General features: G+C 42.4%; 1 protein-coding gene across 1 annotated transcript in view; it reads right to left on the minus strand.

The window, feature by feature from the left end:
• Positions 1–3,155: 3,155 nt before the first annotated feature.
• Positions 3,156–21,217, minus strand: part of Wdr43 (WD repeat domain 43) — a 44,311-nt gene continuing 26,249 nt past the window's right edge. The window contains exons 12-18 of the mRNA XM_059248467.1: positions 16,138–16,224; positions 15,517–15,548; positions 12,574–12,637; positions 10,164–10,277; positions 9,455–9,524; positions 4,839–4,888; positions 3,156–4,752 (exon numbers count right to left, since the gene is read on the minus strand). Coding sequence (XP_059104450.1) covers positions 4,540–4,752; positions 4,839–4,888; positions 9,455–9,524; positions 10,164–10,277; positions 12,574–12,637; positions 15,517–15,548; positions 16,138–16,224 — 630 coding nt within the window. The 3' untranslated portion in view covers positions 3,156–4,539. The remainder of the gene's footprint in view (positions 4,753–4,838; positions 4,889–9,454; positions 9,525–10,163; positions 10,278–12,573; positions 12,638–15,516; positions 15,549–16,137; positions 16,225–21,217) is intronic.

Raw genomic sequence — 21,217 nt, forward strand, 5'->3', positions numbered from 1 at the left:
TGGTTTCATCTCCTCTCATGATGAGCGGAAATGCATTCTGATCCACCTTTCTTATACCCAAATCTGTCACAAGGCATCAATTAAACAGGCCTCCAGCTGTCCAATGTGACTGCCTAATACACAGAAGTTTACATGAAAGTCATTTGCATTATACCACCATCAGGAAAAAGGGTTCTGTCGGACTGGGAACAACTAACAAGATCAAAGTCTAGCTGAATCTACTGTCTGTTCCTTGGGGCAGCTACATGTACTGCTGGGGTACCCAGTCATAACCAATGGCTTTAAATATACCTAAGGAGACCCAACATACCCAAACCTCACTTAAGTCACTGTCCTGTTAGGAGAAAAGCTGGGTTGACAGAGAGAAACTAGTACAGGCCTTAATGAAGCCAAGACATCCCAGCCTGCCACTGGAGAAAGATCACAGCTGTCCCTGGCACCAGCTGTGAAGATCACCCCTGACCATTTCTCTACTGCAATGTCACACTGGTTCAAAATCAATCATCTAACGATATAAGTGGGTTTGTATGTGACTTTCCTGTGTAGAAAGAGGATGTATTACTACTCAGCCTGCAATCTGCTGAGAGGGCTTTTTTTTTTCTCATAGTGAACATGCAGCTTGTCATTAACGCCCCTTGTGGCTTCATTCCACTACTCTATGAATTGGGGTCAAGTTTTGTGCTGAGGTACCACAAAGCCGAGACCACTACACTAGATTAAAAGAAAACTGAGTTATTGCCTGAGATGCCTTCAAAGAGGGGACCAACGGATGGTCACTTAAAAGGCACCATGAAAACCATTGCTGCCTGAGTGGGTTCAGCAGACCTGTCAATAACAGCTCAAAGAACCTGCAGCTAAGATGTGAATGCAAATCTGAAGCCCACCAGGATCGGTCAGTTCTTTGCCCATGTTCCTCGCGGTAACCTGTGTTTGTTTTCCTTCTTTGTGAAACGCTGGAGCACCCTGTGCCTTGTGCTTCTTCCATTTCTATTACTCTCCAGGGAAACTCACGATGGCTCGGGAGCAATGTCACCTCTATGTCAAGGCCAAACTGCTACCTACATGCAACTCTCTCAAGGTAACTAGTTGGTAGCAACACCTGTGGAGTACTACAAGTTATTAGAAAATGCCTTATAACCAGTAGTGTTAGTGAGGCGGAGAGGATGCTAATTTCAATGGTCGTGGTCCCGACAAAAGAACAGTGTGAGCAGTGCTGGTGGACCAGCTACCTGATGTCCCACACACCTTGCAGCAAACACCACCAAGTCTAACTTCAAAACAACCCGACAACAATGAATTCTCTCCCACTCCGTGTAACTACCATCTGGTCCAAGTCACCATCATGGATTACTTTAAACATAAGTTTTTTTTTGTTTTTTGGGGTTTTTTTAGTCCTAAAAAACCTGATTCTCAACTGGAAAAGCGGAGGATTCTGCTCAAATGCAACAGGCCCCGGCCCTCTCAGTTCAGAGCAGAAGCCAGCCTCTGCAATGATCTCCAGGGCCTGTGCTAGCCACCTTTCTGACCTAAACTCCTGCAGCACTCCCTGCCTGTTTCTCATGGTGACCTCACAACAGGAACTGCCTTTAGGCCTTTGCTCAGCTGTTAAAATTCTCCCAGATAATCCACTTACTTGACTCACCTCTGCCAACATCTGGATCTCTCAATAATCAGATTACACTTCATGTAATGGACACCTTCCCGCACAAACGCCTTCCCTACTTTTCTCCCACATTTATGTACCAGTTTCCTTCACACACACACTTAACTCTTCAACCAGGAAACAAAGCTAAAGAGCTGAAGGTGAGTCCCACAGTACTTCCTGAGAACAGGAACCTTCAACTAAGGATGGGGGAGGGGAACCCCTAGCCTTTAAAGCTTCAGCCTTTAGGGATATTTATCCAAACCATGACAACCAGACGCTTGGGGTAGAGAGGTTGCCTTTGTTCAACAATATATACATCAGGCACCTAAATAACCACCAGCGTAGGGACAAGGTGTGAATGTAGCATGTTGGGAACTGTCCTTCACGGGGGTTATTTTCACACATCAATCTAATTTCCAAACCTCAGACCTCATTTGCATTAAAGATTCAAAAATACCAATCAGAGGCCTTAACATCTACTCACCTAGAAATATATTCCACATACTCAATACAGTAGTCTATACCTAAGGCAACAATTGCACAGATGCAGAACTTACGTACTGTACCACACAACTTATGTGAACTCACTGAATACCCAAACACACAAGATGGGAGAGAATACTCAAGAGTAAACATGATGGCCGAGGACATGGGGTCACTGACTTGACTATGGTTGCAGGCTTCAAAGTTTTCAATAAAAAAGCAGGAAGACCCCAAAAGGAACACACACAAGCCAATTTCATTGTTTGTGCGAGACCAGCTCTGAGCTGCTCCCACCTATCAAAGGGTTCTTAGGTGGGGAGGAGGAGGAGGAAATATTAGGTAGAAAGATAGGAAGAGACGATAAGACAGAGACAAAGGGTAGCTTTGGGAGGGCCCTAGGTCAATACCCAGCCACCCAGAGGTTTATTCAAAAGGGCTTTTTATAATATGCCAAAGGGAGAGGCCAAAGACCTCCCCCTTGCAAGATCAAAGCACACCATACAGCCAAGTGCAGACCCCTCCAAACACCTGGTAACCACCTTATGCAGCCCTGCTGGGTAAAGCAAGCTCAGGTTCTCTAACGCTGAGTAGGTCTCACTAGATAGCCTCCGTGGGCCACATTATCTCAACTGATAGACCACAACAGTGAAATTCTCTACCACTGGGGGAAAAAAATCACGTAGGCCTAACTGGATGTTTCTAAACTGGAAACAGAAAGAGTAAAAGCTTCCTCTATTGCTGTTGTTGCTTCATGATGCCTAATTAAACACAAACCTCTTATTTATGTCTAGAACCTTGTAATAGGGAGTTGCCACCAATCAGATGAGGCGGCCTCAAGAAATCACCAGCCATCACTGAGAGATTTAAAACAAGGTGCCTATTCCTCCCACTATTGCAAACTTCATTATACAGCAGGCCTTGAAAGTACTCACCTGTGAACGCTAGGAAGGAAACCACCTTCAATACCTTCACACCCTAAGCCCAAACATCCAGCTATATATTCTCTACACACACCACGAGACACGCGCTGGGTAAAGATGAGTATTTATTCACTTTACAAAGAGAATGGTATTAAATTGCCATAAACAACTCCATTTATAGACAAATAACTGTACATTGCACCAGCAGCTTGCCCAAGATGCTCTTCCTGCTCCGGCTGTGCAGCCCGCTCTGCCTCTGATGGAGTCCTCCCGGGTACCGGTGTCCTTACACATTCACAGGTGGGAAAGTCAACGCATCTGCTCAGCCCTTCTGCAGAAGTGAGCTCTCCATCTGCCCCTTAGTGAGCACTAAGTCAGTACTAGCTCACTCTTTTAAAAACAAGACAAATTACTGGTAATTTGAAAAAGCTGTGTAGCACACCAAAATACTTTATACATACATAAAAAAATCTTGAGTAAGATTTATCATTTTTAAAGATAAACAGATACCCTAGCCCTGCCAAGAGTGGGTAATGAAGAGGAAAGAAAACGTTAAATTACTGAATTATAAAAATAGTTTCTTTGGAAAAAAATTCCAGCAAGGTTATCATTAATATCTAAAACCAAAGAGAAAAAATAAACAATTGTTCTCTGATCCATTAGTAATTTAAATAAAAATGGAAACCTCTTCCAAAGCAGCTGTGACTGAAGTTTTAAAAAGCTGCAGCTAAGAGCATGTCTGATCTATACACAGATGATTCTTCACAATCTGCAGACAAGAACACTCTTAATATGGCTAAATCTTTGCTTCTTTAATTACCATTATTTTGTTTTGTTTAAAAAAATATCTCACATGACACTTTAAAAAATAAGTGTTATTTTAGGGAAGCGCTCTGAATGTCCAATCTGACCCAAGTCAGATGACCAGTTAGTAGACAAACTAGAGACACTGTGATTTTATTTCTGTGAATCACAACTGTTTTCACTTCAATTTTTAGTTATTCCTTCATGTTGTATGAAAACGTATCAAATTAGGTAAGCCAGATTAAGAACGATTCATTAGTGCTGCTTTGGCGTCTGGACTGACGGAAGCCACCAACCTGAGATGAGAGCCGACTCCTCCCAAGCATCCAGTTCCTGACCCCACGCCACGGCATGTCTGTCTTCACCTAAGCCAGTTTATGATCGAACCAGTCACACTAGAGTATTGTATTATAAAAATATACCATATATGGACACTCGTGTCAGTACATGGCAAAAAGTGTGTCTATTTACTGTGTAAAGTTTATTAACATTTGCATGAAACACTCTTATTTACACAGTTACATTCTGGGGCACTCAGGACAGGAAAGTGGTGTGGCCTCTGAACTTGGAAGCATATGATGGCGGCCTCTTGTCTCCGGCACATGGCAAGCCTCCCTGGGAGGCTGCGGCAGCGTTGGGCAAGATGAGCCAGGGTTCACAGTGTGACTGGCTGCTTCTGCTCCTGCTTCACTCTTCCTCACTCTCGTTCTCGGGATCTAGATCAGAATCTCCATTCAACTCTTTCTCACTTGACACATCTCTGTCCTCCCCGTTCTCTTCATCTTCAATGTCCTCCTCCTCCTCCTCCTCCTCCTCCTCCTCCTCCTCCTCTTCTCCATTGTCTTCACCAACACCCTCGTCTTTCTCACTGTCCTTCTCTTCGTCTTCATCCCAATTATCCTGATGGAAACAGCAAAGGAAAACATTCACGAGGGCTCCCTTATGGTGAGGATAAAAAGCAGTTGGACCAGAAAAATATCACTCACATCAGAATCCTTTTCTGCAATTTCATCATCAGACTCCTCTTCAGAAGATTCTGGAAAAGAAAGAGCACAGTGCTGAAACACAGCATCGTACTCTGAGTACGCTACCAACCTCCGATGTGTGCTATCCCGTGACTACTTTTCTTTGCTGTTTGCATGGTTTGGGTTGGGGTCTTGTGTGGCCCAGGCCCAGAACCTGCAGTCTCCTTGCCCCAGCCCCCCAGTGCTGAGATTACAGGTGTAGCATCTATGCTCTAAGCCAGCTTCTTCTCACTGTACCCTTCTGTATGTAACTTCACTTTAAAGTGTGTGCACGCACGTGTGTGCACGCCCGTCAGTGCAGCTGCCAGCAGAACACCACGACGGCTCCAGGGAGCTAAAGCAGTTGTAAGCCATCTAATGCGGGCGCTGGAAATCAAACATGGCCTGTCTCCAAGAGGAAGACTGCTCTTAATCCCCGAGCCATCTCTAGCCCTAAACTTAATACTTACATGCATATAATAAAACTATGTTTATTATTTCAAAGTAAGTACCAAACCCCTATAAAATCCCATCTTAAAATATTCAGCCATTTCTAGACTACCAAATAGACACAGTGGATCTGTAAAAATTCTATACAAGAGATGATGGTTCATGCATCTATCTGAAAAAAAAATGCATTTGCATGGTTTGTGACCATAACAAAAGAAGTAGTTACAGAAAGACTATGTTAAGTGTACAGTTCTGAGAAATGAAACACTCAAATGTACAGAACAACAGAGTTAATTATTATCTAAGGACCGTGGGAAAGAAATGGAAGAACAAGCAGAATGGGCCTCTCATAGAGGGCAGCAAGTAAGCCGACCCCCACTGATGGATGCCACACAAATGGGATTGGAAACCCAACTCAGCCTCACACGTCACATCCAGTTGACAACAATTTCAGCTTTTACAGGATGCACTAAATCACCCAAGAGGAAGTGCTCCACAACCACACACAGGAGCATTCCATAGCACCAAATGGTCTCTCTTCAGCAAGTCTCCATCAGGAGCTCTGAAAGACTTTCACAAACTAGACTTAATGTGGGGCCAAGGCTGGATTCCAGTATGAATAAGACAAGGCATTCTACACAGGTTGACTTTTAAAGCAACCTAAGCTGACACAGGATAAGATTAATGGGCTGGAGGGCTGGTTCAGTGATTAACAGCACTGGCTGCTCTTGTGGAAGACCCAGGTTCCATTCCCAGCACCCACATGGCAGCTCATACACACACACACACACACACACACACACACACACACACACACACACACGCAAAATAATCATACACATACAATAATCTAAAAACAATTAAGGAATTAGCCAGGCATGGTGGCACATGCCTTTAGTCCCAGCACTCAGAACTATGGTTATTTTGGTAATTAGTTTTTATATCAAACTTATCCATGTTGGTAACTTAGGCCTCTACTTCCTAGTTCTCACTATTACATCATGTACATGATGTTGTGTGCCTAATGGCATAAACCATTAGCCACTAATGAAGAACTCTACTATTTATAAGAAATTGTTCAATACTTTGTAAGTAAGACCATGATGGACAAATCTATACAACTCTCCTTACATGTGTTTTAAAGTCATTTTGCTCCAGCTTTTTTTAGTCTTAGCATACTCATTTTCAAAATTGAATACCCCAATGCTTTTGTTTATGAGTTAAGTCTCATAATGAGATGTTTATCTCATTAAAAATTGAAATCCACCAGGCGCTTTAGCTTTCCCGCCTCAAGTGAGTTTTCTGAGGCTACCTTAATGCAAGTGCCTAAATGCCAACAATGAAAGACTCAAATCTAGAGTGAACAGCCCACTTAGGAATAATGCAGAGGCATCGACGGAAAACAAACAGCACGGTGCTTTAAATAGCAATGTCCCCATAGGCCTATGTATTTAAATGCTTAGTCACAAGGGAGCAGAACTGGGCAGGAAGGATTATAAGGACTAGGAGGTGTGGCCTTGTGGGAGGGAAGTGTGTCACTGGGGGTGGACTTTGAGGTTTCAAAAGCTCACACTAGGCTGGGTGGTGTTGGTGCACGTCTTTAATCCCAGCACTTGGGAGGCAGAGGCAAGTGGATCTCTGTGAGTTCAAGGCCAGCCTGGTCTATAAATCGAGTTCCAGGACAGCCAGGTCTCAGGGAGGAAATAAAAAAAGTCTCGCCGGGCGGTGGTGGCGCACGCCTTTAGTCCCAGCACTCGGGAGCCAGAGCCAGGCGGATCTCTGTGAGTTCAAGGCCAGTCTGGGCTACCAAGTGAGTTCTAGGAAAGGCGCAAAGCTACACAGAGAAACCCTGTCTCGAAAAACCAAAAAGTCTCACTGCATGAAGTGTTATCTCTCTGATGTTCCCGTTTGCACTTCTTTAAAGCCACCCCACTACTTAGTTATTTTTTTCCTCCAAGAAAGTAGCCCATATATGCTTTGTGCATTTTAAAGTGTGAAGAGCAAAGTAACACAGTGTAACATGAGCAGTCTTCCCAGCCTGAAAAAGCAGTCCACCCTAGCCACTAGACTCTAAGCCTGTCATAGATACTGCTGACCCACACCCCACAGTTCTATAGATCTTTCAAGGCTGTCTTGACATGCAAGGTAAGCCTTCCAACCTTGTTCATCAGTTACTCTGATTTTCTTGATTCACTTAAATACGCAAAATATTCAAGAAAACAATTTAGAGGTTATAAGCAACTTTAAATTACAGGATTTTTCTCTTTGAAAATTATTTGATTATCTTTAAGTTTGTTATCTTTAAGTTTGTTTATACAGGCATATTATTATTTTTCTCTAAAACCTTTTTTTTGTTGTTTTGTTTTGTTTTCCGAGACAGGGTTTCTCTGTGTAGCTTTGCGCCTTTCCTGGAACTCACTTGGTAGCCCAGACTGGCCTCGAACTCACAGAGATCCGCCTGCCTCTGCCTCCCGAGTGCGCCACCACCGCCCGGCTTGTTGTTTTGTTTGTTTTGGTTTTTTCGAGACAGGGTTTCTCTGTGTAGTTTTGGTGCCTGTCCTGGATCTTGTTCTGTAGACTAGGCTGGCCTCAAACTCAGAGATCCGCCCACCTCTGCCTCCTGAGTGCTGGGACTAAAGGTGTATGCCACCACCATCCGGCTCTCTATAACCTTTCTATTTCACATCTTAGACATTTTCTAGTATTCCTAGTTTTGGCTACCACTATGACATTTTTTCTGAAAATATTCTATAATTAGTTACTTCTGAAGTGTAATAATGTTGGCTCCTTTTTGCTGGTCTTGGTGTGCAGGACACTTGCTAACTTGCATACCACCTATTAAGAACAGCTGACTGCAGATTCTGCTGTATTTACTTTACTATGTGCCAAAGAATAATATTTGCAAAGTCCAAAGTCTTAGAATTCTTTAGGAAAGGCACCTGGAAGCAATAAAAAGTACATTACTATCTCATCCCTGGCTTCACTAGTGTATATATATTGTTTGATATGGGTTTAAGATGAGGAAATTCCTTTCAATTCCTTGGTTGCTTAGATTGTTAGAGATGTGTAGATGGTATTTTTCCAAAATCTTATCTATGCTCAGTGTTCTCCAATGACATCTGTTACACTGATCACTGTATTAGCAGATTTTCTGATGCTGTGGTACCTTGTAATATTTAAATTAAAAACTCTTGGAAATGGGTTCTATAATTGATAAAACTACTTGGGATGTCTAAGCATAGTCTCAGGCTTATTTTACTATAATTACTAATTCCTATTAACTGTACAAATTCCCCCTAAAATATTCTGGACTCTGTCTGGTTGAAACTGCTAATAAGGCTTTACCAGATTCATAATGCACCTAAACTGTATACAGGGAAGGGAATATCTATTACGCTTTGAAGGCTTAATAAAATCAGTCACAAAACTTCAATTTGGTATCTGTCAGGGGGTTGACTGAATTTATTTTATTATATCTATCTTGTGTATGTGTGCACGCAAGAACACATGCCAGTCAGGAGACATCTTTTGGGGGTCAATTCTCTCCTACCACCATGTGGATCCTGGGGATTGAACTCAGGTCCTTATCTCTCTGGCCTCTAACAAATACATTTTAGAGTCAGTGGTGCTGAAGTCCGTTCTGGTCACTGACATTCCTAATCACTAATGCCATAGTCTACTTTCAAGCTCTTCTGCAACTACTGCCCTTGTCCACACATGAGTTTGCCTCGTGTCCCTCAGGTTTGTCAGAGAAGAGGTGACAAGGCAGGACTCCAATGGCTTCATTTATATGCAGAAACTAATTTCAAAGCATGTGTAAATGCAAACCTATGTGCGTTGTGTGTCACCAAAACAGTGTGAGATCCCAAGGGACTGGAGACAAGGGAGCACAGGACCATGGCAAAGCACAAGAGAGGACTAACCAGTGTGAGGGGAGGTGACATGGAGTAAGCAGAGGTGTGAGGGAACAAGAGGAAACTATGAGGCACATATATTTAAAGATTCCTGACAAAACCCATCACTCCATATGCTGACCTAAAATAGTAATTTAAAAAGAGCTTATGTGAGCACTTCTATAAGAAAACAGAATCGAATTACTATGAAAAATAACAAGACATCCAGCCTCTGACCCAACTTTTTTTTTTTACCTTCTTCATACACCAATTTTGCCTTCTGTCCAGGGGAAGACATTTTTTTCATTTTTTCTGATGCTGTAACCTGGAAGACAGAATTATGAAGCAATTATAAGCTTATCTCAAGCATAGCCAACATCACCTAATTCTGCTGGCTTACCCTCCCCCGATGGACTCCCCCAGATGAATGGACAGCTCAAATACAACTTGGAACAAACACAGGAAAAATATATAAGGGGAAATTACGAGAGTTAGGAAACCACGCGCAGTGATTAGAGTATTATTGCACCAAAATGTTAATTAGATACCCCATAACCGCTGCTCACAGTAATCTCGCTGAGCTCAGAGTACAATACAGACGCCCTGTAACTCACTGCTCACAGTAATCTCACTGAGCTCAGAGTACAGTACAGACGCCCTGTAACTCAGCTGGTGAGAGCTTGCCTGCACTTTGTGCCTGTAATTCAGCACTCTTGCAGGTAGAGGCAGGAGTCCAGAGTGTGTTCAAGGTCAGCTGGAGAAGGGTGAGAGAGTGAACACAGATGGGGAGAGGTCCAGTTAAGCTTTCCCACTCTCACTCAGCAAACACTTCCAGGTCAAAGCCTGGATTCTGACTTGCTAACTTCTTACTGAACCGGAGTCTGTTACTACTTGAGTAAATCCTCACTCCTCTCTCCACTCTATGACACTCAAGTCTGAGCTGAAAATCATTTGATCTGCTCACTTGTGTGATGAGAAGAATGAGCTTTCCGTGCAGGTGTGAGAGTTTCTGGAACGTTTTGACTCTGCTTTCCATTAGCTGGTAGAGGGTCCCCAGCTGGTGTACCAGGTCGGGCAACTAGAAGAGACAGACAGACAAATGACATCACTTCTCATCACCAACGTCTAAGAGGAACACACACAAACCATGCAGCTAGCCCTACCCAAGCATCTGTCAGAAGTACTTCTAGGGACAGTGGAGCTTTGGGACACAGCCTGGCAACCTGACAAACTTTTGAAGAAGGCCCTCAACAGCCTGGCAGGGAAAATAACTTCCAAAAAAAACAAAAAAACAAAAAACAAAAAACCACGACTCACCACTGCCAGGTAGTGGTGGCACACACCTTTAATCTCAGCGTTTGGAGGCAGAGGTAGCTGGATCTCTGTGAGTTCCAAGTCAGTCTGACCTACAGAGCGAATTCCAGGACAGCTAAGGCTGCACAGAAAAACGAGTGTGTGTGTGTGTGTGTGTGTGTGTGTGTGTGTGTGTGTGTGTGTGTTAACAACTTGTCAGCTAGGGCAGCTGGCAGAGCTAACTCCTGCATACTGATAAACTATTTCAGATAAGATGAACAAGGGTAGCTAATAAAAATCACCCACAAGACATCTCTGAACTAAAGGGACTTTCCTCTGAAGCTTACCCGGTATCCAGCACATTATCTACACCTGCCATAGGCTCTGGAGCACCAGAAGCTTCTCCAACCTTGAGTTTCCACACATACATATGTGTCGTTCCACACATATGAATGCATGCTATTTACATACCATAAGGGGAGGGGACCTATAACTTAATTGTGGGTTTTTTAAAAAACCATATGCTAAAACCTGCTGTGGGATGGTCTGTATGTCAAATTGCTCTGATTGGTCAATAAAGAAAACACTGATTGGCCAGTGGCCAGGCAGGAAGTATAGGCAGGACTAACAGAGAGGAGAATTGAGGGACAGGAAGGCAGAGAGAGACACTGTCAGCTGCCGCCATGACAAGCAGCATGTGAAGATGCCGGTAAGCCACGAGCCACGTGGCAAGGTATAGATTTATGGAAATGGATTAATTTAAGCTGTAAGAACAGTTAGCAAGAAGCCTGCCACAGCCATACAGTTTGTAAGCAATATAAGTCTCTGTGTTTACTTGGTTGGGTCTGAGCGGCTGTGGGACTGGCGGGTGACAGAGATTTGTCCTAACTGTGGGCAAGCCAGGAAAACTCTAGCTACAAAAACCTTTTGAAAAAATATACCATAAAATGATAAGCAAACAAAATTATAACTTTATTTTTAGTTTAAAATATAACTGATAGCCAGGTGTGGCGGCTCATACTTGTAACTGCAGCTCTTAGGAAACTAAGGCAGGACTGGCTGGAGTATAAAGCCAGACTCAGCCACAAAGTGAGTTCCAGGCCAGCCCAAGCTACAAAGCCCTGCCTCAAAAAGAACCTCATAATGGGGCTGCAGAAATGACTGAGCAGTTACAGGAATCAGGTTTGGTTCCCAGCACCCACATGGTGGCTCACAGCCATTGATAGCTCCAGTGCCAGGAGATCCAATACCCTCTTCTGACCTCCACCGGCATCTGGTATGTATGCATACATACAGACAAAATACTCATACACATAAAACAAAAAACATCAATACAGGCCAGTAAAATGGCTCGCTAAAGGTGTTTGCCACTAAACCTGATGACCTGCGTGTGACCCCAAAAACCCACATTAAGGCAGAGTCAAGTTGTCCTTTGACCTCCACACATCATAGCACAGGCAACCCCCAACACATACATACAAAAAAATACGTAAGTTTCTTAAAATAAAAAACTCAAGCCGAGTGGTGGTGGCACACACCTTTAATCCAAGCACTTGGGAGACAGATGCCAGCCTGGTCTACAGAGCGAATTCCAGGGTGGCCAGGACTACACACAGAAACCTTGTCTTGGGGTGAAAATTATGTTCCTTATTAGGCATGGTAAACTCCTTTAATCCCAGCATTCAAAAAGCAGAGGCAGGCAGATCTCTGTGAATTCAAAGCTAGCCTGGTCTGTCCACATAGCAAGCTCTACTCCAGCCAGAGCTACATAGTGAGACCCTACCTCAAAAATGTGTATAATAGCCGGGCAGTGGTGGCGCACGTCTTTAATCCCAGCACTCGGGAGGCAGAGGCAGGTGGATCTTTGTGAGTTCGAGGCCAGCCTGGGCTACCAAGTGAGTTCCAGGAAAGGCGCAAAGCTACACAGAGAAACCCTGTCTCGAAAAAGCAAAAAAAAAAAAAAAAAAAATGTGTATAATAATGATGATGATGAAATAATAAACTCTCTAAAGGAAGCAAATGGTTGTTTGAGTTTCTAATCCCAACCAAAGCCCAACCATTCACCCTCAGAAAAGACTTACCGTGGATAAGTACGACGCATGAATCGTCAGCACACATTTCAGCCACTGAACCATTAAAACAGCACTAGCAGAGAAAAGAAACCCAAGTGAAGGCAAGTTCACTGATTCAAAAATAAACACAGCCAGAACAGGAAGTCTGTGAAAGTAACCATCAAGCACATTTCCCAGGTCTCTCATTCTGCCATGGAATCTGGCAGAGATTCCTATAACATAGTTTTAGCTTTTGCAGGTTGTACTAGCAAGTTGATCAACACTCACAGGCCCCAAAAAGAATTAATACTTCAAGACTAAAACCCAGGCTTTAACTCATATAACTAATCTATACCAGGACAGTAACAATCATCCCAACAGGGTCGAATGATTTTCCATCTTATAATCACATTGGAGCCCAATCATTTTGATCACTATTGGGAACTAAGAGCAAAGCACTATCACTACCAGGCAAAGAGGACCAAACTCTGTAATGTGACCCTGACACTTCGTCAGATTCCTCCTGTGTGAGCTCAGAAGGCTAAGAGAGCCTACAGAAAAACAAACAAGAAAAAACCTGGAGTGGGCTATGCAGATAAAGTACAGCAGAATTTGTGCTTATAACCTCCCAGCCCAGCATCCCAGGGGCTTGCTAGCCAGCCAGGCTAGCCAGATCTACAAATGCTAGGTTCAGTTAGAGACTACACCTCAAAAAATGAAGACACCCTGTGCCAGTTTCTGGCTTCCACAAAAATGGGGTAGTGCACCTGTACGTACATGTACACATGTAGCTAATATTAGAAATTAGAAATGAAAAACCACAAATTATAGAGCCCAACAACACTGTATTGAAAGCTTAGTATCTATGAGATATCAACTTCCAGTTTAAATGTTTAAAGTATGAAAAACCCAACCCGGACAGAAGTGGCACATCTGGCTGGGGCAAGACCCTGTGTCCACCTTCACCTCTGAGTGCTGGAATTTTGTCTGGCTTGAACCCATGTAGGTGTGAATACTTGGAGGTTGAGTAGTAAGATTACGTTGTTAAAAATTAGGCGACCTATGTATCTGTTACTGGAATCCTGGTACTAGCATACTGTCAATCAAAACAATTCTTTAGTGCTCTATTCTAAAATGAACTGGAATAGTAGCTACCAAAGTGTTTATAACAGTAATATGTATTTGCACAGTATTTGTGGTGATTTGAATGAGAATGACCCCATAGGTCAGATGTTTGAATACTTGGTCCCCAGTTGGTGAAACTATTTGGAAAGGATCAGGAGGTGTGGCCTTGTTGGTGGGCTTTCAGGTTTCAAAACCCAATGCCATTCCCACTTAGTTCTCTCTGCCTCATGATGGTAGATCAAGGTGTGAGCTCTTAGCTCCTGCTCCAGCACCTTTCCTGTCTGCCTGCTGCCATGATGTCATCAACTCTGTCCCTCTGCCACTGTGAGCCCCAAATTGAACATCTTCTAAGTTGTCTTGGTCATGGTGTTTTATCACAGCAATAGAACTAAGCAATAGAACTATCACAGCAAGGAACTAAGAAGTATTCTAACCCAATATGCATTGTTTTATCCTCACAAAGACACCTCTAAGGATGGAGACATTTTTCCTTTATATTGATAAAACTGAGGACCCAAGGACATTAGTTAGGATTTATGTGTGCAGAGCGGACAGTAAGTAGCAGAGCCACAACTTGACCGGCTGTGTGTGCAATGACTTCCTGCTGTTCTGTTTCCTCTATGCCATCTGCCTCCATAGAAACTTCTCAGTGGTGATTTACAAGATTCACCTGTATCTCAGCTTGAGAATTAAGAAGCATAACTATTCTTTCCATTTCTCAGATTAAAAACTACCGTTAAGGAACATACACTCCCCTTTTAGGAAACATTTGTCTCTTCTCTATCATCTATAACCTTATCAACTGCATTATACTGTCTGCTTTTTTCTCAACTAGGCTCGGTTTTCCTTTGGGGTCCAGTTTAGTGAATTCTTTTTTGTTTTTCTATGTTTATATTTTAGACTCATTTATTTTACGTATATGGGGGTTTTATCGGCATGAATCTACATACACCACATATGTGCCTAGTGCCTGCTGTCAGAAGAGGGCATTAGATCCTAGACATACAGATGGTTGTGTGCGACCATGTGCATACTAAGAACCCAGCCGAGGTCCTCTGCAAGAGCAATAAACGCTCTTAACAGCTGAGCTATCTCTCCAGTTCCATCACCACCTTTTACATTTGTTTTCAGCTCCCTCAAATACTTAAAGAAAAGATGGAACATAATTATACGCAGATAAAAATCAGGCTGGGCATGGTGGCGCATGCTTTTAATCCCAGCACTTGGGAGACAGAGGCAGGTGGATCTCTGTGAGTTCAAGGCCAGCCTAGTCTACAAAGTGAGTTCCAAGACAGCTAGAGCTGCTATACAGAGAAACCTTGTCTTGAAAAACAAACAAAAAAGGCAGAAGAAGGAAGGAGGAGAAGGAAAAGGAGAAGTAGTAGTAAATATGAAAACTTCATATAATTTGGTCTTCAGGCTACAAAAAGGAACAAGAAAGTTACCCAAAGGCCAATGAGCTGATAAAAGCTGGAACAAATAGTCGAAGTGTTTGTTGGGTTGATTGTTGTTTTTAAAGAAAACCACAATAAAAACACTTAGGAATGAAAATGAGTCAAGTGAAACGTTGGAGGAAGGTAAGAGCTGGCACAAGCATTCTTCTGGAATTGGAGGCTAAGGATAGACTCCAGGGCCTGGACACTGTCAGGCAAGCACTCAGCCACTGAGCAGCATCTCCATTCCGGACGGACACTGCTGTTTTTAATTCATCTATAACACAGCAATTCAGCTCACAGCGATAACAATACACCTTTACTGAGGCAGACAATGCTGAGTTCTAGGCCATTCTAAGTTACATAGTAAGGCTGTCTCAAACAAGAAGAAACCTAAGTCACAGAAACAGCTTACCTATTGGGATGTCCTTGCAACCTCTTGGTAAGCTAAGGGAGAGAAAATACTGTTAGCATCATCACTGGAAAGGCAACCTTTCTCCATCAATCCCCAGACACATTAATGGCTGTCCAAGCTATTCCACCTAGCAGTCCAGCTGTACTCAACACAACATATTTGAATTTCATTCTCCTAAGAGTAATTACAAGACAGAAACATAGGCTAGGGTCCTATAGGCAAGTACGTGGAGACCAAATATACACTGATGATTTCCTATAAATGGGAAGTACAGGACAGGGCACAGAGAGTCACTACTAAGGGGTACAAGATTCTTTTTTGGAATGACAATTGGACAAATCTATGAACATGTGAAAAACTACATTGTACATGAGAAAAGTTAACTTCATAGTGTGTAAACAGCATTTCCATTTAAAAAATACATAAAATATATAGAGAAAAGGCAGGGAAGGAAAATTTTCATTTGGAATAGACAATAACCCAATACTAAGAGTACCTCACAAGGTACAAAGGTGGAACACAAAAGAGAATCCAGGGCTCTATGTTGTGGTATTCTGCTACACCCCCCAAAGCACAGCTGTCCACAGTACTCTGTGGCTCACTTTAAAGGGCAGCACTTACCTCTTGCAACAGTGGGATGACAGCATGCAAGGGCATCCTTAGCACAGTCTTCTTGATTAGGTTTATATTCCTAGTCTGAAGCACTTTCTGTGGAAAAATAAAAGACAATTAGGACAAACATACTTCCAATAAGGACACCACTGAAAAATCTTACATAACTGCAAATAGATCAAGGCAATAAAGTACTGCTTGAACTGGGCCAATCAGGTGGGAAATCAGGTTAAGTTGCCTTCACTTAGCACTCGAAAGAACATCTCTACACATTTAAATACAAGTATGTGCCATTTGGGGAATGTCCTCCAACTTCCACCTCACTAAATTAGAGCTGTCTCCATGCAGAGTGAATTGAGTAAGTTTCTGTTCCAAAGAAAACTCTTAAATTGTCACCATTTGATAAAAACTTAAATCAATCAAATGATCACATAATAGATACTTGAACCAAAGCCCTTTAAGGCCTGATCTCTGGGAGAAAGCCAGATTCCACCCTAGGTTGTATAAAAAAAACAACTGAGCAAACCAGTACTGAACCTCCATCCTCTGAACACTATTCCATGGCAGAGTCAGATATGCTTCACAGGAGCAAGAAAGAGGGAATGGGAGAAGAGAGTCCCTTCAGTCTGACACACCCTTCCTCTTACTTTTCAATCTAAGCAACAGAGCTACCAAACAAGTACAGGAAGTTATTTTCCAGTCAATTTTCTCCAATCCCTTAGAATCTTTTCAGAATCTTCATCAGATATTACTTTCTTGTAAAAATGACCTTTAATCAACCTGATTCCACCAAATATTAATTTTAAACTATCACATAACTACAAGATTTCATACATTCTTATTTTATACACAAGCATTGGGAAACTGAGACACAGAATGTCCTGATCTAATAGTTCTTGATTACCTCAATTTTTATTCCCAAATAAACAATATAGAGGGTTCAAAGAAAACACAGCATGCACCTGCAATCCCAGCTACCTGGGACTGAGGTAGGAAGAGCTCAAATTCCAGGCCAGCATGGCCAACTTACCAAGATTCTGTCTCAGAATTTTTAAATTTCAAGGGGTACAGGTAGAGCACTTGACTAGCACATATAAGGCCAGGGGCTTGATCTCAGCACTGCTTTAAAAAAAAAAGAAAAAAAGAAAAAAAGAAAAAAAGAAAGCTGCATATAACCCCCTGCCCTCAGGAGGCTGAGGCAGCCTGGACTGCACAGTTCTATCCTGACTCAAGAAAACAACAACAAGAACAACCGAAGATGTAACTCAGTGAGAGTACTTGCCCAGCACACACAAGCCCTGAGTTTGAACCCTAGCAGGATAAACAAACAAGAAAGATACGCTGATTATAACTTTAACAATAAGGCGGCGGTGGTGGCGCACGCCTTTAGTCCCAGCACTCGGGAGGCAGAGCCAGGCGGATATCTGTGAGTTCGAGGCCAGCCTGGGCTACCAAGTGAGTCCCAGGAAAGGCGCAAAGCTACACAGAGAAACCCTGTCTTGAAAAACCAAAAAATAAAATAAAATAAAATAAAAAATAAAAAAAAAAACTTTAACAATAATACTGAAGGTACTGGTGCCTTTAATATTTCTAAAACAGTTGCTTTATTATAAACTCATGACCACAAAGTTCTAATCATCTAGAAGCTACTAGAAACATCCGTATTTGGTGATACTGTCACACTTTCGTTAATTGCTTCAAACAGTCACTCAGACTAGGATCTATTGCCAAAACCATGCAAAGAGCTTGGTGGAGTTTCAGGAAATATAAAACAGCCTGGCCTGCCACGCCTGTGATTTTACACCAAGCCTGATCACATGGTGCCACGGTCGTATCTGCTGCTTTCTTTATGGTTTGCTAAATAAACCTATTTTCCTACTGGGGAGAGAGGGAGGAAGGGAGGGAGACACAGACAGACAGACAGACACACACACACACACACACACACACACACAACAATTAAATAGAGGCCCTGAGACAGATGGGACTGAGGAAGATGATGCATGGAAAAGGCTGGAGAAAAGAAAGGGAAAGGGGGAAACATTTAAAAAAAAAAAAACAAAAAAAAAAAAAAAAAAAACGAGAAGCAGGCTATCTGTAAGTTAAAGGTCAACCTGGGCTATACAATGAGACCTGTCTAAATAAAAAGTTTTTTTAAAAGGCTAGGGATGTGGTTCAGTGGTTGAGTGCTTACTTAGGGGGCCACAGGTTCAGTTCCTAGAACCACATAAAAACAAGGACAGTGGCCCAGGCCTGTAATCCTCAAACTGGGAAGTTCAAGGCCATTGCTGACTACATCATGAGGCCAGCCTGGTATTTAAAAAAAGAAAGGAAGAAAGGACAGAAGGAAGGGAGAGAGAAGAGAGGGAACACAGAGTAGAAAAACAGAAGGATGAACCCCCTCATGATCACGTACTTGTTCAATCTGGAAAGCTTGGGGGAACTGAAGCTGCTATTAATAAATACACATAGTTGTATGTATCAGATGATGGGACACCAGAACTGTACGATGCCAATAAGAATGAGGCCTAGCTACTTACAAGTAATCTGAGACTTCAAGGCAGAAGGAAGAATTAATAAGCAGCCGATACTTCTGCTGATTAAAAAGGGAGGCAGTCATGCTAACAGTTTAAGTTAAAAAAATTAAAAATGCAAATAAATTGTCCCAAACTATGCTGTATAAAAAACAAATCAGTGCTGGGCATGGCTGCACACGCCTTTAATCTTATGACTCAGAAGGCAGAGGCAGGCGGATCTCTGAGTTCCATGTTAACCCGGGTTACACAGGGAAAGCCTGTCTTGCGGGGGGAAGGAGGACACAACCCGCTACAGTAAGTTCTCAAGACCATATTTAAAGAAACAGACCTGGGCTGGAGAGATGGCTCAGAGATTAAGAGCACTGACTGCTCTTCCAGAGGTCCTGAGTTCAATTCCCAGCACCCACATGGTAGCTCACAACCATCTGTAATGAGATCTGGCACCCTCTTCCGTATACACAATAAATAAAATCTTAAAAAAAAAAAAAAAAAAAGACCTATAAACCAAAAAGATGACACTAGCAATGAGATTTTTTTTTTCCTCTTACAATTTCACTGCAATACAACTAAGCATAAATAAAACACATATAAAGGTACAGTATTTCATCAATGTGACAAGCACATTGCCCAGGAAACAGTGAAGTTCTATCATCCTCCAGTTTCCTTGGGTCTTTTACAATCTCTCTTCCTTAAATTCCACCCCACACAGGCACTGTTCTATAGATTGGCACATTTTCCAGAATCAATTCTCCAATACAACCCCTTTTGTCAGACTTCACCCTCAGAGCACACACTTGAGACTCGCCCACTGTCTGCACTGGCAATAAGCAGTACGTGCAAGACTCCGCAAGCACACACTCGTTAGTCTCCTGATGGATAGGTGTGAGCACAACAGCGGCACTGGACGGCAGGTGTGCTCTTCATATATATATATTTGGTTTTTCGAGACAGGCTTTCTCTGTGTAGTTTTGGTGCCTGTCCTGGACCTTGCTCTATAGACCAGGCTGGCCTCGAACTCACAGAGATTCACCTGGCTTTAGCCTCCCTGAGTTCTGGGATTAAAGGCGTACACTACCACCACTCTACATGCTCTTCATTTTTTATAAATTTGTTTTTATATTTAAAAAAATTATGTATTGTTTTTATAAATTTGTCCCATTTCACACCGCCAACAGCAAGGTGTGGTTTTCAGCTACTAGGTACCCTGACAACACAATGCCATCTTTTAAACTTTAAACAATCTATAGTAGACATGTAGTGTCACCTCACTGAGATTTTATTTTGTCTTTCTGGGATGATTAATGTCATTAAAAAAGAAAAAAATCTTTCCATGTGGGTTGGTGAGATGGCTCAGAGGGCCAAGGAGCTGACCGCCAGGCCTGACAACCTAAGTTCAATCCTAGGATCCCCATGGTGGCAAGAGAATCAACTCCCCAAAGCTGTCCTCCACCTCAACACCTCCCCTGTGGCATACTCTGCCATATACGACAAACAAATGTCAAAAGAACGATGAACATTTCTGTATGTTCTTACTGTCCACTTGAACTGTGTGTTGTCCAGTTCTCTACCGTTTTTGTTGTTGTTATTGTTGTTTTTAATGAAATCCTGTTAAGTGCTCTTTAACATCTAGGGGAAAAACTATGATCTATAAGTAAACATTTTTCAGCCCACAACATGCTGTTTCATCATGCTGTTTTGTTTCATGGTCCTAACACTGTCATTTAGTTCATTTGCTGAGACAGGATATCTTGAAGCATGCAATCCTCCTGCCTCATCCTCCTGTGTGTACTCCTACACCTAACTACCACTGTCCTTTTTTGAGATAGGGTCTCTCTATGTAGCTCTGGCTGTCCAGGGCTATGAAGACCAGACTGTCCATGGTCTCTGCCTAGCCTCAACTGCTGAGATTAACAGAGTGCCCCAACATCCCTGGTATCCAGCATGTCTTTTCAAGGGCAGAAGTTTCTCGTTTTAAAGGTGTCCAAATGAGCATGTATTTCTTTACCCTTATGATTTCTATACACATGTCTGCACTCACACATAGTAATAACACGACAAATAATTTCTGAAAGTACTATTAACTTTTGTTAGGTATGGTAACAGACTGTGGTCCATTTTTTTAAAGAAGTTTTTAAGTTAAGTAGGTCTGTCTATGGATGAAACAATATCCCAGCATTTCTAAGCTTTACTCCACCTGCGGAAGCATGTGAGCAGATAAATGAACACATGACGGATTGGCAGGCATTTGTGGAGAGTTTATGAAACTGAAAGATTGTTTCCTGGTGATCTACAGTACTGTTCTAGAACCTGCTTCATCTCCTGAGGAAGGCTGCAGAGTGTATTCACATAAGCATCGATATGTTTCAAAAATACTGCCAATATTTTGTACAGATTATTTTTCATCAAATTCTTCTAGGTACAAGTCACATTAAACTAAAATTCACCTAAAACAATTTGCCACAAACTGCTTAATTGAGGTTTTTAGACCTGCTGGCCTCCTCTCTTTATACAGAATTAGACAGAAGCATTAGATAATCACATTGAAATCAAGT

Source organism: Peromyscus eremicus, chromosome 22 (genome assembly GCF_949786415.1).
Source record: "Peromyscus eremicus chromosome 22, PerEre_H2_v1, whole genome shotgun sequence".
NCBI lineage: Eukaryota > Metazoa > Chordata > Mammalia > Rodentia > Cricetidae > Peromyscus > Peromyscus eremicus.